This window comes from Acomys minous (assembly GCF_964271855.1).
Source record: "Acomys minous genome assembly, chromosome: 7".
NCBI lineage: Eukaryota > Metazoa > Chordata > Mammalia > Rodentia > Muridae > Acomys > Acomys minous.
Genome location: NC_140488.1, coordinates 108551262 through 108577996, shown reverse-complemented (window position 1 = coordinate 108577996; position 26735 = coordinate 108551262). Strand labels below are relative to the sequence as shown.

The window sequence follows — 26735 nt, the reverse complement described above, 5'->3', positions numbered from 1 at the left end:
GAGCAAAGAGCAGAGGGTATAGGCAGAGGGCAGAGGGCAGAGGGTAGAGGCAGAGGCAGAGGCAGAGGCAGAGAGCAAAGAGCAGAGGGCATAGGCAGAGGGCAGAGGGCAGAGACAGAGGCAGAGGGAAGAGCGAGAGACAGAGGCAGGGGTAGAGGGCAGAGGTGGAAGCAGAGGGCAGAGCAAGAGGGTAGAGGGGAGAGGCAGAAGTAGAGACAGGGGCAGAGGGCAGAGGGCAGAGGCAGAGGGCAGAGGGCAAGGACAGAGGCAGAGACAGAGGCAGAGGCAGAAGCGGAGGCAGAGACAGGGGCAGAGGGCAGAGTGAGAGGCAGAGACAGAGGGCAAAAGGCAGAAGTAGATGCAGAGGCAGAGGTTCAGGGCAGAGGGCAGAAGCAGAGGCAGAGGCCGAGTAGAGAGGCAGAGAGCAATGAGCAGAGGGCATAGGCAGAGGATGGCAGGCAGAGGCTGAGGCAGAGAGCAGAGACAGAGGTCAGAGCGAGAGGCAGAGGCAGAGGGCAGAGGCAGAGGGCAGATGCAGAGGCAGAGGGCAGAGATGGCAGAGAGAGCAGGGTCAGAGGTAGAGAGGTTAGAGGGCAGAGGCAGAGGGCAGAGGAAAATGGAGAGATCAGAGGTCAAAGGGGGTGTGGCCTGAGTGCAGAGGCCTGGGAAGAGAGGCCTGAGGCCTCAGAGCAAATGTCTCCCCCAGTACATTTCAACTGTTACAAGTCGCTGTAACCTGGCAGAAAGAGTATGAATCAGGAAAACAAGTATTGTGTCTGAACAAGCGGACAGCCCTGGTCACCTAATTAAGCATCTGACTGAGAGGGCCTAGTATACTCCTAGCTCCGGAAGCTCTTCTTTCATGGGTTGGTCTTCTGCTTTCCCTGGAAATCTAATCTTTGTTCATCCCACAAAACTAAGTCAGCACATTGCCTAGATGACTATGTCTTATCTTAAGACCCCTGGAACATAATTACTAACAGGCTGTGACCTTTCCTCTGCCCATCTTTACTTAGGGTCTTTAAAACGTTTTCTTTGACATCCCAAATAAGGCCTTTATCCATGGCCCTTGTACGTGATGAAATGGGTGAAATGTTGTATTTTGGAAAATTAGAAATGAGACTCACAGCCAAACATTGGGCAAATCATAGTGAGTTGAAGGGGAGATTAACCTGTTTTTTGTTATGATCCCAAGTGTGAGATGAGGAATAGACTTGTGAGAGAACAGGTGATGTTTATCCACTTAGAAGTCAAACCACCTTGTGCTGGAGCTTGATTGTTGCTAGCTGAAAAACATCCTTGAACAGACTCTGAGAGGATACGTGCGTGTGTGCGTGTGTGTGTGCGTGTGCATGTGCGTGTGCATGTGCATGTGCCCAAAACAGGAGACAGGGCTTTTGGGGTCTTGGGATTGAGTGGCTGTTCACTGCTCCACTTCAAGACACTCCTAAAGAGAACCGCTCCAGTGAAGGCTTCGGGGCTCCAGGCTTCAGCTACTGCTCCAGGATCCGATGCTGTTCCAGGTTCCCGCAGCAACTTTCATTGAATTGCTGGTCTGCTGAAATCCTGCTGATTACACCAGGAGAATCCTTCCTAGGAACTGATACCCAGGTTTCATTCTTGTTTTCTTTAATCTCCTTTTCCTCTTGTTTAGGCTAGTTGGGTTATAAGGGAGGTGCACTCATTTAATAAGTTCATAATAAAGTATAATTGTTAAGGAAATTGAACCTACAAGGAGTTTAGTGGAAAAGTAGGGGGAAGGATAAAAGCACCTAGAGGTGACAAGAGCTCCACAAGAACAGCAACAGAGCCAACTAACCAGAGCCCAGAGAGGTCTATGGAGTCTGAAGCACCAAGGACCAGGCATGGACAGGACCTAGGTCCTCTACATAGATGTAGCTGATGGGCAGCTCAGGCTTCATGCGGGCCCACTAGTAGGAGGAGCAGGGGCTGTCTGTGACATAGACTCTGTTGCCAGCTTTTGGATCACTTTCCCCTGACAGGAGGACTTCCTTGCCAGGCCACAGAGGAAGTGGACAAACTCAGCCCTGATATAACATGATGAACTGGCATTGGTGGGTGGGTGGGGCTCCCCTTTTCTGAGGACTAGGGGAAGGGGGTGAGGGGGGCTGGGAGGAGAAGATGGAGGGGGCTATGACTTGGACATAAAGTGAATAAATTAATTAATAAAAAAGAAAAATAAATTGATGTATAAGAAGGTGACATGGGCCTCTCCCTGCTCTCCAGTGACCTCAGTAAGTCACCCTGTGGCTATGTGGAAGCCAAGCTGAAGATCTGCTTCATTTTCATTGCAGGCCAGGATAACCCGGTCAAGTAGGCTTCTCTATCATAACCTCTTCTACAAACTTTTTGTGCTACCTGGAATCAAGAAACACTAACATTGTGGTGGCGTGGTGGCACACGCCTTTAATCCCAGCACTTAGGAGGCAGAGGCAGGTGGATCGCTGTGAGTTCGAGGCCAGCCTGGTCTACAGAGTGAGTCTGAGACAGCCAAGGCTAACACAGAGAAACCCTGTCTCGAAAAACCAAAAACCAAAAAGAAAAAAGAAAAGAAAAAAAGAAACACTAACATTTTCATGGGAGGTCCCCCCTTCTCTGGGGGGAAAGGGAGGGGGTCTGGATGCAAGGTAAATAAATAAATAAAAAAGAAACCCTAACATTTATATTTAATACCAAGGCTTCAGATACATTTAAAGATGTCTCTTTTTTTTTTTTTCCTTTTTCCTTTTTCTTTCTTTTTTTTTTTTTTTTTTTTTTTTTTTTGTCTTTTTTTATTCTGGGGGAAGCTTTTGATAGAATAATGGAACTCACAGTCTTATGTATTGGCACGGTTGGGATACATTCCACCTTTTCCTGAATACTAGGTAAGCACTGTGACAATTAAGTTACATCCACAGGCCCTAGAAATAAGAGTTAACCCATCAGGCTGTGGGGGCACATACTGTAAGGCCCTTTTTTTTTTTTTTTAGCCAGCCTGGGAACGTGACCCAGACAAGCTTAGAAAAATGACCCCCAAAAAATTAAAGGCCAGCTCAGCTTCAGTTTCTGAGATCAAGGTGGCCAACCGAGATAAACAATTTCAACTAAGGTAAACAATTACCATCTGGAAATTCTCTGGAAACTCCCCAACACCCCTCTTTGCCAAAAACAGCTCCCGAGGCCAACGACCCCTGCAATAGCCAATAACATTTAGACAAGCACCCCTAGCGACCACCAGAGGCAATCCTAACATAGGGCACACAGCCCCCCCCCCCCAACCTTTGCGGTTTTAGCCTTTAAAAAGTCTGTAACAGTGACTCGGGGTGTGCCTCCCTCCCTCCCGAGTGAGTGCTGAGGCCCCCTGACGCGCAGCAATAAACCTTGTGCTTTTACATCAACACTGTGGTCCTCGAGTGGTCTCTCGCGACGACTCCCTACTACCCGAGTGGACTCTAGGGTCCAACATTGTAGGGGCTCACCGGAATTTGGGGGTCTCCCTGAGGCCACACCGACCCACTTGTTACAAGGTTTCAATGGCCCGGGCCTCTGACTGGACTGACTTCTGAGACCTTAAGTTACTTTCGCTTTGTCTTTTGTCTGTGCTCTGCCGGGCTCCCGAGCTCCCGCGGCGTTCCTTTTGTCTGTGCTCTGTGAGCTTCGCGAGCTCTTTTCTGTTTGTTCCCTTTTCTGGTCGGCGAGCCACTTTCGGTGCCTCTGTAGTGCGCACATCTGTATTTCTATATTTTTTAAAAAAAGGGGGGGGGGACAGACGTGCCCAGACCTTTCTCCCCTTCGCCCTGGAGGACGCTCAGGTGGTTGTCTAAAAGAGGGCCCGATAATAACGTCGGTCTCGACCTCAATCTGAATCTGAACCTGTTTGTCTCTGTCTTGTCTCTCTCTGTCTTCCTCTCCCTCGACCGTACTGACATGAGACAAACTGTGACGACCCCCTTGACTCTGACTCTTTAAGGATGTTCAAGCTCGTGCACATAGGTTTTCTGTGCCTCAGAGTGGCCAACCTTTAACATGGGGTGGCTTAGCGACGGGACATTTAACCTTACTATTATCTTACAGGTTAAAGATGTTGTTTACAAACCTGGGTCTCACGGCCACCCAGATCAGGTCCCATATATAATCACGTGAAAATCCCTGATCCGAGACCCACCACGGTGGCTCAAGTCTTTCCTCCTGGGCCCCCTGCCAACTTCTCTCTTCCCAGTTGCAGTTTCTAAGGTGCCTGAGACACCCGAAAAACACCCAGGAGTTCGCCCAAAGCCCGTGCTGCCTGACAACGAACAACAAGATCTTCTAGTAGACCTGTCTCCACCTTACCCTACGCCTTGGAGTTCTCCCTCTGACCCTAACCCCTCTCTCCCTACCCCACCTACTCACACGCCCTCTCCAGCCCCTTCAGCTCCTTCTCTTACACCTTCCCCCCCCCCACCCACCCTCCTCAAATTCCTCCCTGCCCCCTCCTTCTCCTCCCCGCCTGCGTAGCCGGCGGGACCAAAATCCAGGCCAGGAAGCCTCATTGTTTCCTCTTTAATCCCAGCACTCGGGAGGCAGAGGCAGGCAGATCTCTGTGAATTCGAGGCCAGCCTGGTCTACAAAGCAAGTCCAGGACAGCCAGGGCTACACAGAGAAACCCTGTCTCAAAACAAACAAACAAACAAACAAAAAACAACAACTCGATACTTTACCTTTGCTGGGAACAGAATTTATTTTAAACAACTGTCAAACAGGAGCATAAGATAAGTGAACTTGCTTTAAAGCATGAACAGAGGAAGGCCCCAATGGCAGTGGGGGCATCCCAGTTCAGTCCACTTGAGGCTTTATGGAAGGCTGAGCCTGTCGAAGAGGTACTCAGCCAAGCCGTGCTCCGGGGCCCCCATCTGGCGCAGGGTGATCAGGTAGCCGCTCATCTCCTTCAGAGCCTGGGCTTGATTATCCAGACAGTATTGCTCCAGGAAGTTGCAGAGATGGGCATCGCTTTTTGCCTTGGCCAATTCGTGCAGGTTCAGCAGACTCTGGTTGATGGTCTTCTCCAAGTGTAAGGCGCACTCCATGGCCTGAAGGCCTCCTTGCCAGTTGTTGCGGTCTGGTCTTGAGATATCATGAAAGACGAGGGAGCCGCCACGCTTATTCTGCAGAGCCATGAACATCTCGGCACTTGCCTTGCAGCCGTTTGACTTGCTCAGGAAGAAACGCTTGAAGTTTTCCAGGGCCACGTCATCACGGCCAAAGTAGAAGCCCATAGACATATACACATAGGAGGCATAGAGCTGCAGATGGATATACGTATTGACGGCTTCCTCACAGTCGCGGTCATAGTTCTGACGCACTTGAGAGGGGGCTTCGGCCATGGCGGGCGTTTAAACACCGAGACAGCCTCAGCAGCTCACCACCAGTTCAGCCGAGACAGCCTCAGCAGCTCACCACCAGTTCAGATGGGCAGGGCCGGTTCGAAGGGAAAGGCACAGTCCCAGAGTTCCTCGAGAGAAAGGAAGACCACCAAAGGAGCACGGCAAGCGAGCCTCAAGCGACTTCGAGGCAGCAGCGGAAATGAGGATGGTGCCTATTGATGACATCATTTCCGTTCTGGGCTTAAAAAGGGAGGGGGCGTGCCAAGAGTGTTGGTTTCCGTAGCAACGCGGCCCACTGACCTACACCTTCAAGTTTTAAAGGACTGTATAAATAAACTCCAAAGTTTTTGTTTGTTTGTTTGTTTTTTAATAATTTATTTTTATTTTATGCCCATGTTTGTCCGTGGGTATCAGATTTTAGAGTTACAGACAGTTGTGAGCTGCCATGTGGGTGCTGGGAATTGAACCCGGGTCCTCTAGAAGAACAGTCAGTGCTCCCAACCCCTGAGCCATTTCTCCAGCCCAACTCCAAAGCTTTAAACTAAATCCTTTGGATACTTTATAAAGCTGTTTCTCTGACTATTTCTACAATGTCATTTTTCTCAACATTCTGCTGTTTGCTTTCTTTAGGTAAATTTATTTTTTTTATTTTATCCAGACTGAATAATTTATTGCGACCTAAAAAATGGGTACGGTTTTGTGGAGTCCAGGACTCCCGTGATGGGCATGACGCCATTTATGAGCTGAAAAGCAAAGAGCTGTGTAGCGAGCGCGTGATCTTAGAGCACACCGGGGCCCGCGCAGCGACCGTGATGGCTGCAGCTACAGAAGCATCAGTGGTGGAAGTGGATACAGCAGTCAGTCGGGGAACTTCTGGCTGAGACAAATATGGACCACCTGTTCGTACAGAATGCAGGCTTATTGTAGATCTGTCTAGTCATTGCAGTTGGCAAGATTTAAAGGATTTCATGTGGCAAGCAGGAGAAGTGACTCACGCAGATGCTGACAAAGAATGCACAAATGGGGTTGTCGTTGAATTTAGGTCCTACTCTGACATGAATGAAGCATACTTTCGATAAACTGGAAGGCTTAGAAATAAATGGCAGGGCTAGAGAGAATGGCTCAGCGGTTAAGAGCACTGACTGCTCTTCCAAACCCGCGTTCAATTCCCAGCACCCACATGGCAGCTCACAACTGTCTGTAACTCCAAGATCTGACACCCTCACACAGACATGCAGGCAAAACACCAATGCACATACAATAAAAATAAATAAATTATTTAAAAGATTTAATTTATATAAATAAATTATATAAAAAAGAAATAAATAGCAGAAATACCAGGCTTATTGAAGATAAGCCACAAACAAGCCATAGGTGCTCTTCTTCTGGAAGTGGATCCAGACCACGGTCTAGAAGAAGAACATGGTTATTCCCCTCCCCTATGACTGTTCCTGAGGGGGATTTCCTCCCCCTGTATATGCTCATAGGGTATCAAGTCTCTTCTTGGTATAGGGGAGGGGAATAAGGGGAAAATGGGAGGGAGGGAAGAATGGGAGGATACAAGGGATGGGATAACCATTGAGACGTAACAAGAATAAATTAATAAAAAATTTTAAAAATGTGGGATAAAAGCTAAGACAAAATAGCTTTAAAAATTAAGATGTAAAAGTATAAATTAAAAATAAAAATGATATTAAAAAGAAGAAGAAGAAGAAGAAGAAGAAGAAGAAGAAGAAGAAGAAGAAGAAGAAGAAGAAGAAGAAGAAGAAGAAGAAGATGGAGTAGGAGTTGCAGGAGCAGCCACAGTAGATTCTCGAACTATCTCAAAAAGTAGCTCCCGATCTAGATCACGGAGCAAAGGCCGATACCAATCCTGTTCGAAAGGCAAGAAATCCAGATCAAAGAGCAAATCTAAACCCAAGTCTGATCCAAGTTCCCATTCACATTCAAGAAGCAGATCTAGCCGGGCGTGGTGGCGCACGCCTTTAATCCCAGCACTCGGGAGGCAGAGGCAGGGAGATCTCTGTGAGTTCGAGGCCAGCCTGGTCTACAAAGTGAATCCAGAACAGCCAAGGTACAAAGGGAAACCCCGTCTGGAAAAACCAAAAACAAACAAACAAAAAAAAAGAAATAAAAGGATCTAAGGCTGAGTATGGGAAGTCCCGTAGCAGCTGAAAAGGTGCTGGCTGTCCTTTTTGAGGACACAAGAATGATCTCTATGACACTTACTTAAATTTCCCCTCTGAAACCTCTTGACCTGGGGTCCCCACAGTTCAAATCACTCTCAGTACTTTCTTCCATGTTTCACTGACACGACCCATTAATGTCCACTTAATATGTTTAAAAGCTTTCCTAAACCAAAGTCCATATTTTGCCAATAAGCAACCTGGCCAGGACTGTCAGAGCAGTACTCTTCTCCCTGGTACCAACTTCTGTCTTAGTCACTGCTCTATTACTGTAAAGAGACACCATGATCACAGCAACTCTTATAAGAGAAAGCATCCTGCAAGCAACATAGCAGCCCCGCTGCCTGCCAGTCTAAATCTTCCCAGACAAAACAGTGATGCGGCCTGAATCTAAGACACACGTCAGAGACTTCGGTCTTCCCCTGTCGCTGGGCATTGTCAAAAGCTCATTTTAAACATCTGAGATCTCACAAGTATCTGCTCCTCAAAGTGTGAGCCACAGACCCGAAGTCTTGCCCTCAGCTAAGAACTTTTGGAAATACAGATTCCCAGGCCCCAGTCCACAATCCACCGTATCAGAAACTGAATTTTAACAAGGGCACCAGGTGGCATGAACTCACATTCAGGCTTGAGAAGCACAAGGTTTAGAGTAAGATATTATCCGTGAATTCCTAAAGGCCCCTGACGTTACACGAGGTCCTGATGATAACCTGTATTTAAATTGCTTAAGTCAGACTTACTATGTTTTAAAAAACAGCTTAAAATATTTTATTTATTTTTAATCTTATGCATGAGCGTGTGCATGAATATATGTTGATGTGTCATATGCATGCAGTACCCAAGGAGACCAGGATAAACCCACACAGAGGGAAACAAAAGTAAATAATAAACATAACTCAGGATGGCCTGCTGTGGCTAGAGTGCCCACACCTGGCCTTATTAAAGGTATTTTCACTTACAGAGCCCTGTAAATTATTCTTTTGCTTAAGGATGTATCTGACACAAAAGAAAGAGGTCTGGATTCTTGCAGGTTTTGATTAGTTGTTTTTCTTATTATTTTTGAAACAAGGTCTTGCTGTGTAGCCTGTTTGACTTGGAAATTTCTATGTAGGCCAGGTTGGACTGACAGTCACACCTGCCTCTGCCGCCCAAATGTTGGAACTAATATTGTGTGCCACCACACCCAACATCTTTTTCCTTTCTAAAGATATAATAAGTTAATTAGCCAACTAATTAATTAATTTGTGTGTGTAGCCAGGCGGTGGTGGCGCATGCCTTTAATCCTAGCACTCGGGAGGCAGAACTCACAGTGGATCCCTGTGAGCTCGAGGCTAACCTGATCTACAATGTGAGTCCAAGACAGCCAAGGCTACACAGAGAAACCCTGTCTCGAAAAACCAAAAAATAAAATAATAAGTAAATAATAAATAAACAAAATATAATTACTTTGTGTGCATGTATGTCTTTGTTCTGTACATTTACTGTTTTGATTATTATGTGCCAAGGGACTTTCTTTTATGGTGCAATCTATTTGGTGATCTGTATGCTTCATGTACCTTTATAGGCATCTCCTTTATATTACTAAAATTTTCTTTTAAGATTTTGTTTAAAATATTTTATGGGCTTTTGAGCTGGGTTTCTTCTTCCTCTAGTCTTATTGTTCTTAGATTTTTTCATTTCATTGTGTCCCAGATTTTGTAGATGGTTTTTATAAGAACTTTTCTAGATTTAACATTTTCCTTGACTGATGTATCCATTTTTTTTCTATCATGTCTTCAGTGCCTGAGATTCTTTCTTTCATTTCTTGTATGCTGTTGAAGCTTGCCTCTGTAATTCCTGTTCAACTTCCCAATTTTTTCATTTCGACAATTCCTTTAATTTAGGTTTTCTTTATTACTTCTGTTTCCATTTTCAGATCGTGAACAGTTTTATTCATTTCCTCACACTGTTTGTGTCTGTTTTTCTGGATTTCTTTAGGCAGTTTATTCATTTCCTCTGTAAGGACCTCTGTCATCTTCACACTGTCCCACCTCCGGGCTGTGAGGTTCCTGTGCTCTTGTGTCTCAGGATCCCCTTGGGACATTGTCCCCCCTCAGGGCTCGGATACCTTCCCAGCTCTTGGAGTTATGGGCAGCCTTCACCTGAGTCCTGGAAGGCAGGCCACTCCACCCACACAACACACAAAATGCCTGAAACAACAAACAGCAACAACATGGAGGAGGGATCATGAAGATGGGACTGGGAAGAGAGGAGGAAGGGGGCTGGGATCAGACTGTACAGTGATTAAATAAATAAACAAACAAATGGATAAAAGAACACAAATAAAACCCCCAAGTTGGGAGAGCTGATCTCTGGAACTAAAGCATAAGGGACAGTGAGGGGAATCGTTTCGTGTGTTAGTGTAGGAGAGAATTTCTTATCACAGTTACTTAGAAACTGAGTGGAGAGCACACAAATTCTAATCAAAGGCCTAGTCTTTCCTACACTTGATTAGAAGGTTATTGTATAGTAAATATTCTTCAAGTTCTAAGGTGGTTGAGGAAAGGACACACAAAGGTGTGTTTCTAAACTGGAAACATTGCCTTTACAAACTATTGCAAGTTTGTGACAGTGTTGCAGAGGAACAGTAAGATAGACTAGCTATGATTGAAAAAAGACTGAGGTGAAGGACTGAGGGGGGAACTCCAGCATATAGATCATGCCTTTAGATTGAGAACTGCACATCTGGATGGAGTAATATAACTGAGACAAATGGGGAAACCCAGGTAGCAATAGGAATGTGTATTTCAACAAGTCAACAGATGCAGGAAGATCAAAAATGCTCATTTAGGGCAGGAGCATTCAAGGACCACTTCTCCATTGTAAAGTACTTCCTGTAATGGAACTTTGGGGCAGTACATCCATTCTTACCTTGCTAACCCCACCCACTTTCCTTGGGAGTTCAACACACTGATTGTTCTGGTTGTTTGACCCTCTAGGGGCAGCTGCGTCAAGCCACTTAATCTTTTCCAGGAGAAACACTTCTGGATCCTCTTTTTGTCTGAGGTGACAAGAGCTTCACAAAAAGACCAAGTGATCCAATTGACCAGGGCCTGGAAGGCCCTGCTGAGACTGAGGCACCAACCAAGTACCTTACATGGACTGGACCTAGGACCTCGATAAAGATGTAGCAGCTCAGGCTTCATATGCAGCCTCTACTGAGGGGAGCGGGTGCTCCCTCTGGCACAGACTCTCTTGACAGCTTTTCAATTACTTCCCCCTGGTGGGACTGCCTTGCTAGGCCACGGGACATGCTCAGTCCTGATGTGACTTGATGAGCTTGGGTGGGTTGGAGGGTGAGGAGAAATGGGGTTACCACCAGGATGTAAAGTGAATAAATAAATAAATAAATAAATAAATAAATAAATAAATAAAGGAATGTACCACCCCTGAAAAAAGTAATAAGACCACTGAAGGCACAGGCAGCACCCACGGATGAATGGATAAAGAATATAAACAATATTGGTTCTAACATATACTATGCTAGTATCATAGGTCAAGCTATAACTAGAGGTCTCTGATACCAAAATTCACAGGTAGCTCAATCAGTAGAGCATGAGACTCTTAATTTCAGGGTCGTGGGTTCAAAGCCCACATGGGGCACCAAATGTAGCTATTTGTCTTCATTTTCTTTTTTCTTTAGCTACTTTGAGGGTTCTTCGTGGGCTCTTCTCCTGGCTCAACTATCACCAACTGTTTTCTCACTCTTCTAGCTCAGTTCACTTTCAATTGTCTCTTATTTTCACTCTGCTCAATCTCCTTTCTTCTTCTCTCTAGTCCTACTCAAATTTCTTTCTTCCTGCATCAACTGTCTACTCTTATCTTACTCTTCTGTCTCCTGGATCCTCCTCCTGCCTACTCCCCAGTCCTACTATGCTCTCCTCCTCCTCCTCCTCCTCCTCCTCCTCCTCCTCCTCCTCCTTCTTCTTCTTCTTCTTCTTCTTCTCTCTCTCTCTCTCTCTCTCTCTCTCTCTCTCTCTCTCTCTCTCTCTCTCTCTCTCTGCCTCTGCTGGCCTTTTTACATCCTCTCCTATTCCTGGAAGTCTAAGGGCCAACTGACACTGAAGGGCATAGGATCAATTAAAGGTTTCATACTACACCGGGTATACAGGTTCTAGGCTACAGCGGCTACAGCAGCTTAATCAAAAGCTGCCTGGGAGGACCTCAAGACCTGTGTTTCAAGAAATATTGCCTAAAAATAGTTGCATTATAGTCTTTAGACAGGAATAATGATATCCAGAGCCCAAATGCTTATGGGTATTTATAATTGATATGTACCTATGAGGATACATATCAACTGCCTTGAACATCTTAAGTGTCAAATAAATAGTAACTGCCGGTGAAAGCCCTGACTACACAAGTAGTATAATTAGTTTGATCCAAAGGCCAGTAGGACAATTGGAACCTTCTGGATCCAAAGGCCAATAGGACAATTGGAACTTCTGGATAGAAAGACCATGAATGTGTATCAAATTATTGAGGACTGGATGAACACTGGCAACTGGATGCTGCAACCTGGGGGCACTAGGCAGATCTAGATCCACCTAAAAAAACGTTGATGTTCAATGTGGCTGCCAACTTTCGAGGGTACTTGCTGAACTGGCTGAGTGAGGATTTTCTTATAGGGTCCAAAGTCACCATCCTCTTAGCATATGAGTTCTTCCAGAGGTTCAGACGTCAGTTCTGCTGTGTCATCAGCTGGAAATTCAGATGCCATGTACGGAAGATGCCCTGTTGATGCTACAGGGAAGTGAAGGGTAGAGTCAATGCTAGAGGAATTGTTTCAGCTCTGGATGCTGGTCAGTTGAGCTCTTTTCTCAGCTCTCCTACTTTCAGAGGCTCGTTTTAAATGCCCTCCACCTCCCCTCTAATTCTTGAGATGTCTGGCCTAGCCCTTTTCCCACATTGAATTCTGTGTCATCAATTTCACTTAGCCTGATGAGCCTAATAGCATTAAGAAGAGACATAGTTGATCATGTCAAGATTATTGTGTCTTGCAATGATGGGGACTAAAGGGCAAGCGTATCCTGGAGTGTTTTCAAAAACAAAGCAAAGGTTAGAGCTATTACAGGGATCTATTGAAAGGTGAAATTTAAAGTATCCTTGCTCATCTACATCTGGTCACACTGGACTATTTGACCAAGTTTATGTCCCGTGAGCAGTGTGACTATCTGTCCACCTGCCTCTAATGAATAATAGCTGGTGTTAGATGGGTAATTCTTTTAGAGGGGAGCTGTTCAGTGCTGTATTGGGGATAGAGAAGTGTCCCTAAGTTCTAGCCGCATAATTCAGTAAGTTTATATCACACCAATTGTGAGTAGACAGTTCAAACATCCTGAAGACAGAAGGACAGGAATAAACATTCGGATTGGGAATCAAAGTACTAAGCATTCACAGTTAATGAAAGCAAGTTTGTAGTGAAAGCTCTTGTGGGAAGGTTTCTGTGTTCAATTTTTTCTGTATTCTTTTCAGTACAATGTGTTAAAAGAGGTTATACATTAAAAGGACAACCTTGCATATAAAAGTAAGATCATTGCTGAAATATATTGTGAAGTTCAATTGTCTTCTAAATATGCCTGTTTGTGCTCATAAGTTAGGTTTTGGTTAGAAGTTTGTCTTTTTGCATTAGGCAATAGTTACTGCAGATACTCTAAACTGGCCAGAGTGCTGACAAGAAGTAACTGAAAAAAAATGTGTGAGCTGGAGAAAGAACTTCCTATGGCTCACAGTCTTCAAGTTACAGCATTGTAATTGCAATCCGAATTCTCGTTAACTGTGGGTCCCTACACACTATTGGCCCCTGACCATTCTTTCACAGAAGGGTTAGAAGTTCAGGGTGCCCCCCTCCCCTCCATGAAGATTTGTAGGCAGTTAACAGTAGCTGGGGAAGGAAGGTACAAGATCACACCCCTCTCTACATAGGGGCAGAAGTGATATTTACTTCATAGTCTACTGATACAGAACTCATTCTGTTAAGTAACCCCTCCACCCATGCTATTTTATGGAACCATAATTAAAGTCATCACTTAACACACACACCCCAAAAAGACAAAAAAAAATGAAGCTGTACTATATTGGAATTTTAAAGGGATCAGTAGGAATGTGAGTCGAAAGGCTGGAAGATGTCATAGTGTGAGTGATTACAATAAAAACACATCATACAATATCACCACACTTCAGTGGATGGTTTCCCACCCAGGAGTACCTGAATAGCACGAATTAGCATTGATGAATAATAAAAAAGAAAGAAAGGGAGCTGGAGAAATGGTTCTGTATGTAAGAGCAGAGAATATGCCTCTGCCCTCTGCCTTTGCCCTCTGCCCTCTGCCCTCTGCCCTTTGTCCTGTACTTGTGCCCTTTCCCTCTCCCTCTGCACCTGCCTCTCCCTCTTCCCTCTGCCCCTGGCCCTCTGGCCTTTGAACTCAAGCCTCTGCCTCTGCCTCTGCCCTCTGCCCTCTGCACTCTACCTCTGCCCTCTGACCTGGGCCTGTTTCTACCCTCTGCCCTCTGCTTCTGCTTCTGCCTCTGCCTTTGAACTGTCCTTTGCCTCTGTCCTGTGGCTCTGCCCTCTGCCTCTGCCTCTGCCTTGTGCCTTTGCTCTGTGCCTCTGCCCTGTGCCCTCTCCCTCTCCCTCCCTCTCCCTCTCCCTCCCTCTCCCTCTGCCTCACTCTCTGCCCTCTGCCTCTGCCCTGTGCTTCTGCTTCTGCCTCTGGCTATGTCCTCTGACCTCTGCCTCTGTGTCTGCCTCTACCTCTGCCTTCGCTTCTGCCTCTTTCTTCTGCTTGTGCCCAGTGTCTCTGCTTATGCCCTTTGGTATCTGAACTCTGTCCTCTGCAACTTTACCTCTGACCTCTGACCTAGGCCTCTGTTTCTACCCTCTGCCATCTGGTCTCTGCCATCTTCTTCTGCCCTCTGCTTCTACAACTGGCCCTTTGACCTCTGCCCTCTGCCTTCTAACATCTACATCTGCCTCTGCCTCTGCCCTCATCCTCTGCCTCTGCTTCTACCCTCTGCCCATGCCTGTGCCTCTACCTCTGCCCTCTGCCTCTGCCCCTTTCTCTGCACTTTGCCTCTGCTTCTGCTTTTGCCTCTGCCTCTGCCTCTTTCCTCAGCTTGTGCCCACTGTCTCAGCTTATGCCCTCTGGTCTCTGAACTCTGTCCTCTCACTTTGTCCTCTGCACTCTACCCCTGCCCTTTGACCTAGGCCTCTGTTTCTACCCTCTGCCCTTTGCCCTCTGGTCTCTGCCATCTTTTTCTGCCTTCTGCTTCTGGAATTGGCCCTCTGCCACTGCACTCTAAAATCTACATCTGCCTCTAACTCTGTCTCTGCCTCTGTCTTCTGCCCTCTGCCCTCTGCCCTCTGGCATCTGCCCACAGGCCTCTCCCATCATGCATCTGCTCTCAGGCCTCAGGTTTTGCCCTCAGGCCTCTGCCCTCTGCCCTCTGATCTCTCAACTTTCTTCTGCCCTCTGCTCCTACCATCAGCCCTTTGCCCTCTAACTTCTACCTCTGAACCTGCTCTCCCTCTGAAACCTCCCTGTTCCTCGGCCCAATGCCTCTCCCTCTGCCATCTCTCTCTCTCTCTCTCTCTCTCTCTCTCTCTCTCTCTCTCTCTCTCTCTCTCTCTCTCTCTCTCTCTCTGCCCTCTTCTTCTACCCATTGCCTGTGCATCTGCCCTATACCCTTTGCTTCTGCCTTCTCCCCTCTGCCTCTGCCTGTGCCTCTGTCTTTAACTCTGCCTCTGACCTCTGACCTCTGCCTCTGCCTTCTGTCGATGCCTATGCCCACTGTCTCTGCTTATGCCCTCTAGTCTCTGAACTCTGTCCTCGGCCTCTCTCCTCTGCATTCTACCTCTGCCCTCTGACCTAAGCCTCTGTTTCTACTCTCTGCCCTCTGCCCTGTTCCTCAGCCTGATTCATCTCCTCTTCCACCTCTCTCTGCCCTCTTCTTCTACCCTCTTCCTGCGCATCTGTCCTATACCATTTGCTTCTGCCTTTTCCTGTCTGTCTCTGCCTCTGTTTTTAACTCTGCATCTGCCCTCTCCTCTCTGCCCTCTACCTCTGCCCTCTACACTCTGCCCTCTGCCTCTGTCTATACCCTCTGCCTCTGTCCTCTGCCTCTGCCCTCTGCCCTCTGCCTCTGCACTCTTTCCTCTGATTGTGCCCACTGTCTCTGCTTATGACCTCTGGTCTCTGAACTCTGTCCTCTGCACTCTACCTCTGCCCTGTGACATAGGCCTCGGTTTCTACCCTCTGTCCTCGGCCCTCTGGTCTCTGCCATTTTCTTCTGCCCTCTGCTTCTACAATTGGCCCTTTGCCCTCAGCCACTGCCCTCTAACATCTGCCTCTGCCTCTGCGTCAACCTTCTGCCCACTCCACCTGTTTCCTACTACTGCCCTCTGCCCACTGATTTTTGCCATTTTTTTCTGCCCTCTGATTCTACAAATGGCCCTTTGCCCTTTACCCTCTGCCCTCTAACATCTACATCTGCCCCTGCCTCTGCCTCTGCCTCTGCCTCTACCACTGCCTATGCCTCTGCCTCTGCCCTCTGACTCAGACCTCTAGACTCTGCACTCTGTCTCTGTCCTCTTCCTCTGCCTCTAGCTCTGCCTCTGCCTCTGCCTCTTCCACTGCCTCTGATCCGCCTCTGCCCTATCTACTCACACTCTTCCTCTGAACTGTGACCTCTGCCTGTGTTTCTTCCCTCTGCCCTCTGCCCTTTGGTCTTTGCCATCTTCTTCTGCCCTCTGCTACTACAAGTGGCCCTTTGCCCTCTTCCCTCTACCTCTAACATCTCTATCTGCCAGTGTCTTCCCTCTTCCTCTGGCCTGTAGCCTCGGCACTCTACCTCTGCCTCTGTCTCTGCCTCTGCCTCCGCCTCTGCCTCTGCCTCTGCATCTGTCCTTGCCTCTCCCTTGCCCCTGCATCTGCCTCTGCCTCTCCTTCTGCCTCTGCCTCTCCTTCTGCCTCTGCCTCTGCCTCTGCCTCTTTCTCTGCCTCTGCCTCTGCCTATGCCCTCTGCCCTCTAAAATCTATATCTGCCTCTGCCTCTGCCTCTGCCCCTCCCTCTGCCTCTGTAACTGCCTCTGCACCTGTCCTCTGCCCTCTGGCTTTGGCCTCTGTAACTGCCTCAGGGCTCTACCTCTGCCTCTGCCTCTACCACTGCCTCTGTCTCTGCCTCTGCCTCTCTCTTGCCCCTGCCTCCACCTCTGCCTCTGCGTCTGCTTCAGCCTCTCCCTCTGCCTCTGCCTCTACCACTGCCTCTGCCTCTGCCTCTGCCCTCTGACTCAGACCTCTGGACTCTCCACTCTGTCTCTGCCCTCTTCCTCTGCCTCTAGCTCTGCCTCTGCCTCTGCATCTGTCCTCTGTCCTCTGCCTTCTGCCTCTGTTTTTACCCTCTGCCCTCTGCTCTCTGATCTCTGCCATCTTTTCTGCCCTCTGCTACTACAACTGGCCCTATGCTCTCTGCCCTCTAAAATCTATACCTGGCACTGCCTTTGCCCTCTGCCTCTGCCTCTGCCTCTGCTTTCTGCCTCTGCCTCTGCCTCTGCCTCTGCCTCTGCCTCTGCCTCTGCCTCTGCCTCTGCCTCTGCCTCTGCCTCTGTAACTGCCTCAGGACTCTGCCTCTGCCTCTGACACTGCCTCAGGACTCTGCCTCTGCCTCTGCCTCTGCCTCTGCCTCTGCCTTGCCCCTGCCTCTGCCTCTGCCTCTGCCTCTGCCTCTGCCTCTGCCTCTGCCTCTGCCTCTGTAACTGCCTCAGGACTCTGCCTCTGCCTCTGTAACTGCCTCAGGACTCTACCTCTGCCTCTGCCTCTACCACTGCCTCTGCCTCTGCCTCTGCCTCTGCCTCTGCCTCTGCCTTGCCCCTGCCTCTGCCTCTGCCTCTGCCTCTGCCTCTGCCTCTGCCTCTGCCTCTGCCTCTGCCTTGCCCCTGCCTCTGCCTCTGCCTCTGCCCCTGCCCCTGCCCCTGCCTCTGCCTCTGCCTCTGCCTCTGCCTTGTCCCTGCCTTTGCCTCTGCCTCTGCCTCTGCCTCTGCCTCTGTCTCTGTCTCTGCCTCTGACCTCTGACTCAGACCTCTCGACTCGGCACTCTGTCTCTGTCCTCTTCCTCTGCCTCTGCCCCTGCCCCTGCCCCTGCCTCTGCCTCTGCCTCTGCCTCTGCCTTGCCCCTGCCTTTGTCTCTGCCTCTGCCTCTGTCTCTGTCTCTGCCTCTGACCTCTGACTCAGACCTCTCGACTCGGCACTCTGTCTCTGCCCTCTTCCTCTGCCTCTGCCTCTGCCTCTGCCTCTGTCTCTGCCTCTGCCTCTGCCTCTGCCTCTGCCTCTGCCTCTGCCTCTGCCTCTGCCTCTGCCTCTGTAACTGCCTCAGGACTCTGCCTCTGCCTCTGTAACTGCCTCAGGACTCTACCTCTGCCTCTGCCTCTACCACTGCCTCTGCCCCTGCCTCTGCCTCTGCCTCTGCCTCTGCCTCTGCCTCTGCCTCTGCCTCTGCCTCTGTAACTGCCTCAGGACTCTACCTCTGCCTCTGCCTCTACCACTGCCTCTGCCTCTGCCTCTGCCTCTGCCTCTGCCTCTGCCTTGCCCCTGCCTCTGCCTCTGCCTCTGCCTCTGCCTCTGCCTCTGCCTCTGCCTCTGCCTCTGCCTTGCCCCTGCCTCTGCCTCTGCCTCTGCCCCTGCCCCTGCCCCTGCCTCTGCCTCTGCCTCTGCCTCTGCCTTGTCCCTGCCTTTGCCTCTGCCTCTGCCTCTGTCTCTGTCTCTGCCTCTGACCTCTGACTCAGACCTCTCGACTCGGCACTCTGTCTCTGTCCTCTTCCTCTGCCTCTGCCCCTGCCCCTGCCCCTGCCTCTGCCTCTGCCTCTGCCTCTGCCTTGCCCCTGCCTTTGTCTCTGCCTCTGCCTCTGTCTCTGTCTCTGCCTCTGACCTCTGACTCAGACCTCTCGACTCGGCACTCTGTCTCTGCCCTCTTCCTCTGCCTCTGCCTCTGCCTCTGCCTCTGCCTCTGCCTCTGCCTCTGCCTCTGTCTCTGCCTCTGCTTCTGCCTCTGCCTCTGCCTCCCTCTGCCCACTGTCTGCATGCTCTGACTCGGCCTGGGCCTCGCCTCTTCCTGCTGTCTTCAACCTCTGCCTCTGCCCTCTGTCTCTGCTTCTGCCTCTGCCTCTGCCTCTGCCTCCCTCTGCCCACTGTCTGCATGCTCTGACTCGGCCTGGGCCTCGCCTCTTCCTGCTGTCTTCAACCTCTGTCTCTGCTTCTGCCCTCTACCTCTGTTTCTACCCACTTTCCTCTACCTCTACTCTCAGCTCTCTACCTCTGTTTCTACCCTGTGACCTCTGCCCTCTGCCCTCTGGTCTTTGCCATTTTCTTCTGCCCTCTGCTTGAAAAATAGGCCCTTTGCCCTCGGTCCTCTACCCTCTAACATCTCTTTCTGCCTCTGCCCTCTGCCTCTGCCTCTGCCTCTGCCTCGGTCTCTTCCACTGCCTCTGATTCACCTCTGCCCTATCTACTCACACTCTTCCTCTGAACTGTGACCTCTGCCTGTGTTTTTTTTTCTCTGCCCTCTGCCCTTTGGTCTCTGCCATCTTCTTACGCCGTCTGCTACTACAAGTGGCCCTTTGCCCTCTTCCCTCTACCTCTAATATCGGCCTCTGCCTCTGCTTATGCCTCTGCCTCTGCTTATGCCTCTGCCTCTGCTTATGCCTCTGCCTCTGCCTCTGCCTCTGCCTCTGCCTCTGCCTCTGCCTCTGCCTCTGTAACTGCCTCAGGACTCTGCCTCTGCCTCTGCCTCTGCCTCTGCCTCTGTAACTGCCTCAGGACTCTGCCTCTGCCTCTGACACTGCCTCAGGACTCTGCCTCTGCCTCTGCCTCTGCCTTGCCCCTGCCTCTGCCTCTGCCTCTGCCTCTGCCTCTGCCTCTGCCTCTGCCTCTGCCTCTGTAACTGCCTCAGGACTCTGCCTCTGCCTCTGTAACTGCCTCAGGACTCTACCTCTGCCTCTGCCTCTACCACTGCCTCTGCCTCTGCCTCTGCCTCTGCCTCTGCCTCTGCCTCTGCCTTGCCCCTGCCTCTGCCTCTGCCTCTGCCCCTGCCCCTGCCCCTGCCTCTGCCTCTGCCTCTGCCCCTGCCCCTGCCCCTGCCCCTGCCTCTGCCTCTGCCCCTGCCCCTGCCCCTGCCTCTGCCTCTGCCTCTGCCTCTGCCTTGCCCCTGCCTCTGCCTCTGCCTCTGTCTCTGTCTCTGCCTCTGACCTCTGACTCAGACCTCTCGACTCGGCACTCTGTCTCTGTCCTCTTCCTCTACCTCTACCTCTAGCTCTGCCTCTGCCCCTGCCTCTGCCTCTGCCTCTGCCTCTGGAACTGCCTTAGGACTCTGCCTCTGCCTCTGTAACTGCCTCAGGACTCTACCTCTGCCTCTGCTCTACCAATGACTCTGCCCCTGCCTCTGCCTCTGCCTTGCCCCTGCCTCTGCCTCTGCCTCTGCCTCTGCCTCTGCCTCTGCCTCTGCCTCTGCCTCTGCCTTGCCCCTGCCTTTGCCTCTGCCTCTGCCTCTGTCTCTGTCTCTGCCTCTGACCTCTGACTCAGACCTCTGGACTCGGCACTCTGTCTCTGTCCTCTTCCTCTACCTCTAGCTCTAGCTCTGCCTCTGCCTCTGCCTCTGCCTCTGCCTCTGCCTCTGTCTCTGCCTCTGTCCTCTGCCTTCTGGCTTCTGCCTCTGTAACTGCCTCAGGACTCTGCCTCTGCCTCTGTGACTGCCTCTGCACCTGTCATCTGCCCTATGACTTCTGCCTCTGTAACTGCCTCAGTGCTCTACCTCTGCCTCTACCTCTACCACTGCCTCTGTCTCTGCCTCTCCTTAGCCTCTGTGTCTGCCTCTGCCTCTGCTTTCTGCCTCTGCCTCTGCCTCTGCCTCTGCCTCTGCCTCTGCATCTGTCCTCTGCCCTCTGCCTTCTGCCTCTTTTTGACCCTCTGCCCTCTGCGCTCTAGTCTCTGCCATCTTTTCTGCCCTCTGCTACTACAACTAGCCCTATGCCCTCTGCCCTCTAAAATCTATACCTGGAACTGTGTTTGCACTCTGCCTCTGGCCTGTGGCCTCTGAACTCTCCCTCTGCCTCAGGACTCTGCTTCGGCCTCAGTACTCTGCCTCTGCCTCTACCTGTGCCTCTGCCTCGGCCTCTGTAACTGCCTCAGGACTCTATCTCTGCCTCTGCTTCTCCCACTGCCTCTGTCTCTACTTCTGCCTCTGCCTCTCCCTTGCCCCTGCCTCCGCCTCTGTCTCTGCCTCTACCTTTGCCTCTGCCTCTGCCTCTGCCTCTGCCTCTGCCTCTGCCTCTGCCTCTGCCTCTGCCTCTGCCTCTGCCTCTGTCTCTGCCTCTGCCTCTGCCTCCCTCTGCCCACTGTCTGCATGCTCTGACTTGGCCTGGGCCTCGCCTCTTCATGCTGTCTTCAACCTCTGCCTATGCCCTCTGTCTCCACTTCTGCCCTCTACCTCTGTTTCTACCCACTGTCCTCTGCCTCTACTCTCAGCTCTCTGCTTCTGTTTCTACCCTGTTACCTCTGCCCTCTGCCCTCTGGTCTCTGCCATCTTCTTCTGCCCTCTGCTTGAACAATAAGCCCTTTGCCCTCGGTCCTCTATCCTCTAACATCTCTCTCTGCCTCTGCCTCTGTCCTCTGCCTCAGGCCTCTGGGACTCTGCACTCAGTCTCTGCCTCTGCCTCTGCCTCTGCCTCTGCCTCTGCCTCTGCCTCTGCCTCTGCCTCTGAGTCTACCCTCTGCCCACTGCCTCTGTTTCCTACTACTGCCCTCTGCCCACTGATCTGTGCCATTTTCTTCTGCCCTCTGATTCTATAAATGGCCCTTTGTCCTTTACCCTCTGCCTTCTAACATCTACATCTGCCTCTACCTCTGCCTCTGACTCTCTGACTCTCTAACTCTGCCTCTGCCTCTGCTTCTCCCTCTGCTTCTGCCTCTGCCTCTGCCTCTGCCTCTCCCTTGCCTCTGCCTCTGCCCTCTGCCTCTGCCCCTTCCTCTGCCTCTCTTTCTGCCCTCTGCCTTGATCCTTCTTGCTCTCCCTCTGTTTCTACCCTCTGACCTCGGACCTCAGGTCTAGGCCATCTTCTTCTGCCCTCTGCTATTACAATTCGCACTTAGCCCTCTGCCGTCTGCTCTCTTACGTGTATGCCTCTGTCTCTGCTCTCTGCCTCTGGTCTCTACCATTGCCTGTGCCTCTGCCCCTGCCGCTGCTGTCTGCCTCTGCCTCTGCCTCTGCCTCTGCCTCTGCCTCTGCCTCTGCCTCTGCCTCTGCCTCTGCCTCTGCCTCTGCCTCTGCCTCTGCCTCTGCCTCTGCCTCTGCCTCTGCTCTGCCTCTGCCTTTGCCTCTGCCTCTGCCTCTTTCCCTGCCTCTGGCTCCTCATCTACCTCTGGACTCTGCCTCTGACTCTGACTCTCATTTCTCTCCTCATTTTCTGCCTCTGCCTCTGCCTCTGCCTCTTCCAGTGTGTCTGTTTCTGCCCTCTGACTCTACCCTCTGCCCTCTGCCTCTGTTTCTGCCCCCTGCTCTGTCTTTTGCGCTATCATCTGTTACTACCCTCTGACCTCTAACTCTGTTCTGTGCCATCTTCTTATGCCCTCTGCTATTACAATTGGCACTTTGCCTCTGCCCTCTAACGTATATACATGCCTCTGCCTCTGCCTCTGCCTCTTCCACTGCCTCTGATTCGCCTCTGCACTATCTACTCACACTCTTCCTCTGAACTGTGACCTCTGCCTGTGTTTCTTCCCTCTGCCCTCTGCCCTTTGGTCTCTGCCATCTACTTCTGACTTCTGCTACTACAAGTGGCCCTTTGACCTCTTCCCTCTACCTCTAACATCTCTATCTGCCAGTGTCTTCCCTCCTCCTCTGGCCTGTAGCCTCGGCACTCTACCTCTGCCTCTGTCTCTGCCTCTGCCTCTGCCTCTGCCTCTGCCTCTGCCTCTGCCTCTGCCTCTGCCTCTGCCTCTGCCTCTGCCGCTGCCAATTCCTCTCCTCTGCCTCTGCCTTTGCCTCTTTCACTGCCTCTGGCTCCTCATCTGCCTCTAGACTCTGCCTCTGACTCTGCCTCTCATTTCTGTCCTCATCCTCTGCCTCTGCCTCTGCCTCTGCCTCTGCCCTCTGCCCTCTGCCCTCTGCCCTCTGCACTCTGCCTCAGTTTCTGCCCCTGCTCTGTCATTTGCACTATACCTTTATTTCTACCCTCTGACCTCTGATCTCTGGTCTGTGCCATCTACTTATGCCCTCTGCTATTACAATTGTCACTTTGTCCTCTGCCCTCTGACCTCTAACGTCTATATATGCCTCTGCCTCAGCCTCTGCCTCTGCCTCGGCCTCTGCCTCTGCCTCGGCCTCTGCCTCTGCCTCGGCCTCGGCCTCGGCCTCGGCCTCAGGACTCTGCCTCTGCCTCAGTACTCTGCCTCTGCCTCTACCTGTGCCTCTGCCTCTGCCTCTGTAACTGCCTCAGGACTCTATCTCTGCCTCTGCTTCTCCCACTGCCTCTGTCTCTACTTCTGCCTCTGCCTCTCCCTTGCCCCTGCCTCCGCCTCTGTCTCTGCCTCTACCTCTGCCTCTGCCTCTGCCTCCCTCTGCCCACTGTCTGCATGCTCTGACTCGGCCTGGGCCTCGCCTCTTCCTGCTGTCTTCAACCTCTGCCTATGCCCTCTGTCTCCGCTTCTGCCCTCTACCTCTGTTTCTACCCACTGTCCTCTGCCTCTACTCTCAGCTTTCTGCCTCTGTTTCTACCCTGTTACCTCTGCCCTCTGCCCTCTGGTCTCTGCCATCTTCTTCTGCCCTCTGCTTGAACAATAAGCCCTTTGCCCTCGGTCCTCTATCCTCTAACATCTCTCTCTGCCTCTGCCTCTGCCCTCTACCTCAGGCCTCTGGGACTCTGCACTAGGTCTCTGCCTCTGCCTCTGCCTCTGCCTCTGCCTCTGTCTCTGCCTCTGCCTCTGCCTCTGTCTCTGCCTCTGCCTCTGCCTCTGCCTCAGCCTCTGCCTCTGCCTCTGCCTCTGCCTTTGCCTCTGCCTCTGCTTCTTGCACTGCCTCTGCCTCTGCCTCTGCCTCTGGACTAGGTCTATGCCTCTGACTCTCATTTCTCTCCTCATCCTCTGCCTCTGCCTCCGCCTCTGCCTCTGTCTCTGCCTCTGCCCTCTTCCTCTACCCTCTGCCTCTGTGTCTACCTTGTTCCTTCTGCCCTCTGGTCTCTGCCATCTTCCTCTCCCCTCTGCTTCAAAGATTGGCTGTTTGCCCTCTGTCCTCTGCCCTCTAACATCTCCCTCTGCCTCTGCCTCTGCCCTCTGGTCTGCCTCGGGCCACTGGACTCTGCACTCTGTTTCTGCCCTCTGCCTCTGTCCACTGCCTGTGCCTCTGCCTCTGCCTCTGCCACTGCCTCTGCCTCTGTGTCTAACCTGTTCCCTCTGCCCTCTGCCCTCTGGTCTCCGCCATCTTCTTCTCCCCTCTGCTTCAAAAATTGGCTGTTTTCCCTCTGTCCTCTGCCCTCTAACATCTCTATCTGCCACTGTCTCTGCCCTCTGCCCTCTGCCCTCTGCCTCAGGACACTGGACTCTGCCTCTGCCTCTACCACTGCATCTGCTTCTGCCTCTGCCTCTGCCTCTGCCTCTGCCTCTGCGTCTGCCCTCTGCCCTCTGCCTCAGGCCACTGGACTCTGCACTGTGTCTCTGCCCTCTACCTCAGGCCTCTGCCTCTGCCTCTGCCTCTGTCTCCGCCTCTGCCTCTGCCTCTGCCTCTGTCTCTGCCTCTGCCTCTGCCTCTGCCTCTGCCTCTGCCTCTGCCTCTGTCTCTGCCTCTGCCCTCTGCCTCAGGCCTCTGCCTCTGCCTCTGCCTCTGCCTCTGTCTCCGCCTCTCCCTCTGCCTCTGCCTCTGCCGCAGGACTCTACCTCTGCCTCGGCTCTACCAATGCCTCTGCCTCTGCCTCTGCCTCTGCCTCTGCCTCTGCCTCTGCCTCTGCCTCTGCCTCTGTCTCTGCGTCTGCCCTCTGCCCTCTGCCTCAGGCCAGTGGACTCTGCACTCTGTCTCTGCCCTCTGCCTCTACCACTGCCTCTGCCTCTGCCCTCTACCTCAGGCCTCTGCCTCTGCCTCTGCCTCTGTCTCCGCCTCTCCCTCTGCCTCTGCCTCTGCCTCTGCCTCTGTAACTGCCTCAGGACTCTGCCTCTGCCTCTGTAACTGCCTCAGGACTCTACCTCTGCCTCTGCTCTACCAATGACTCTGCCTCTGCCTCTGCCTCTGCCTCTGCCTCTGCCTCTGCCTCTGCCTCTGTCTCTGCCTCTGTCTCTGCGTCTGCCCTCTGCCCTCTGCCTCAGGCCACTGGACTCTGCACTCTGTCTCTGCCCTCTGCCTCTACCACTGCCTCTGCCTCTGCCCTCTACCTCAGGCCTCTGCCTCTGCCTCTGCCTCTGTCTCCGCCTCTGCCTCTGCCTCTGCCTCTGCCTCTGCCTCTGTCTCTGCCTCTGCCTCTGCCTCTGCCCTCTACCCTCTGCCTCAGGCCACTGGACTCTGCACTCTGTCTCTGCCTCTGCCTCTGTCTCCGCCTCTCCCTCTGCCTCTGCCTCTGCCTCTGCCTCTGTAACTGCCTCAGGACTCTGCCTCTGACTCTGTAACTGCCTCAGGATTCTACCTCTGCCTCTGCTCTACCAATGACTCTGCCTCTGCCTCTGCCTCTGCCTCTGCCTCTGCCTCTGCCTCTGCCTCTGCGTCTGCCCTCTGCCCTCTGCCTCAGGCCACTGGACTCTGCACTCTGTCTCTGCCCTCTGCCTCTACCACTGCCTCTGCCTCTGCCCTCTACCTCAGGCCTCTGCCTCTGCCTCTGCCTCTGCCTCTGCCTCTGCCTCTGCCTCTGCCTCTGCCTCTGCCTCTGCCTCTGCCTCTGCCTCTGTAACTGCCTCAGGACTCTACCTCTGCCTCTGCTCTACCAATGACTCTGCCTCTGCCTCTGCCTCTGCCTCTGTAACTGCCTCAGGACTCTGCCTCTGCCTCTGTAACTGCCTCAGGACTCTACCTCTGCCTCTGCTCTACCAATGACTCTGCCTCTGCCTCTGCCTCTGCCTCTGCCTCAGCTTCTGCCTCTGCCTCTTCCACTGCCTCTGCCTCTGCCTCTGCCTCTGCCTCTGCCTCTGCCTCTGCCTCTGTCTCTGCCTCTGCCTCTGCCTCTGCCTCTGCCTCTGTCCTCTGCCCTCTGCCCTCTGCCTTCTGCCTCAGGCCACTGGACTCTGCACTCTGTCTCTGCCCTCTGCCTCTACCACTGCCTCTGCCTCTGCCCTCTACCTCAGGCCTCTGCCTCTGCCTCTGCCTCTGTCTCCGCCTCTCCCTCTGCCTCTGCCTCTGCCTCTGCCTCTGCCTCTGTCCTCTGCCCTCTGCCCTCTGCCTTCTGCCTCTGTTTTGACCCTCTGTCTTCTGCCCTCTGGACTCTGCCATCTTCTTCTGTCCTCAGCTACTGCAATTGGCTCTATGGCCTCTGCCCTTTGCCCCCTGCCCTCTAACATTTATATCTGTCACTGTGTCTGCCCTATGCCTCTGGCCTCTGACCTCTCCCTCTGCTTCTGCCTCTTCCTGTGCCTCTGCCTCCACCACTGCTTCTGCCTCTGCCCCCACCACTGCCTCTGTCTCTGCCTCTGCCTTTGCCCTTGTCTCTGCCTCTTCCTCTGCCTCTTTCACTGCCTCTGGCTCTGCCTCTGGCTCTGCCCTTGGCTCTGCCTCTGCCTCTGGAGTAGGCCTATGCCTCTGCTTCTGATTTCTCTCCTCATACTCTGCCTCTGCCTCTGCCTCTGCCTCTGCCTCTGCCTCTGCCTCTGCCACTGCCTCTGTCCATGACCCTACCCCTGCCCCTGCCCCTGCCCCTGCCCCTGGCCCTGCCTCTGCCTCTGCCTCTGCTTCTGCCTCTGCCTCTGCCTCTGCCTCTGCTTCAGCACTCTACCTATGCCTCTGCCTCAGAACTCTGGACTCTACACTCTGTTTCTGCCCTATGTCTCAGACCTCTTGACACTGCAATCTGTCTCTGTCCTCTGCCTCTGCATCCTCCTCTACCTCGGCCTCTCCTTGGCCTATGCCTCTGCCTCTACCTCTGCCTCCCTCCTCACTTCTGCTCTCTGTCTTCACTTTCTGCGTCTGTCCTCTA

The 26735-nt window shown here is 52.0% G+C and overlaps 1 protein-coding gene and 1 pseudogene across 2 annotated transcripts; one reads left to right on the top strand and one right to left on the bottom strand.

Moving 5' to 3' along the window:
* Positions 1-4701: 4701 nt before the first annotated feature.
* LOC311601619 (ferritin heavy polypeptide-like 17E) lies at positions 4702-5574 on the bottom strand. Its single transcript, XM_084789174.1, has one exon. The coding sequence runs from the start codon at positions 5361-5363 to the stop codon at positions 4833-4835; it is 531 nt and encodes a 176-aa protein (XP_084645300.1). The 5' UTR covers positions 5364-5574; the 3' UTR covers positions 4702-4832.
* A 461-nt stretch (positions 5575-6035) lies between these two features.
* LOC311601265 (serine/arginine-rich splicing factor 6-like) lies at positions 6036-9694 on the top strand (annotated as a pseudogene). The gene is made up of 3 exons: positions 6036-6469; positions 6696-6788; positions 9646-9694. The product of its transcript is annotated as a serine/arginine-rich splicing factor 6-like (transcript).
* The last annotated feature ends 17041 nt before the right edge of the window (positions 9695-26735 follow it).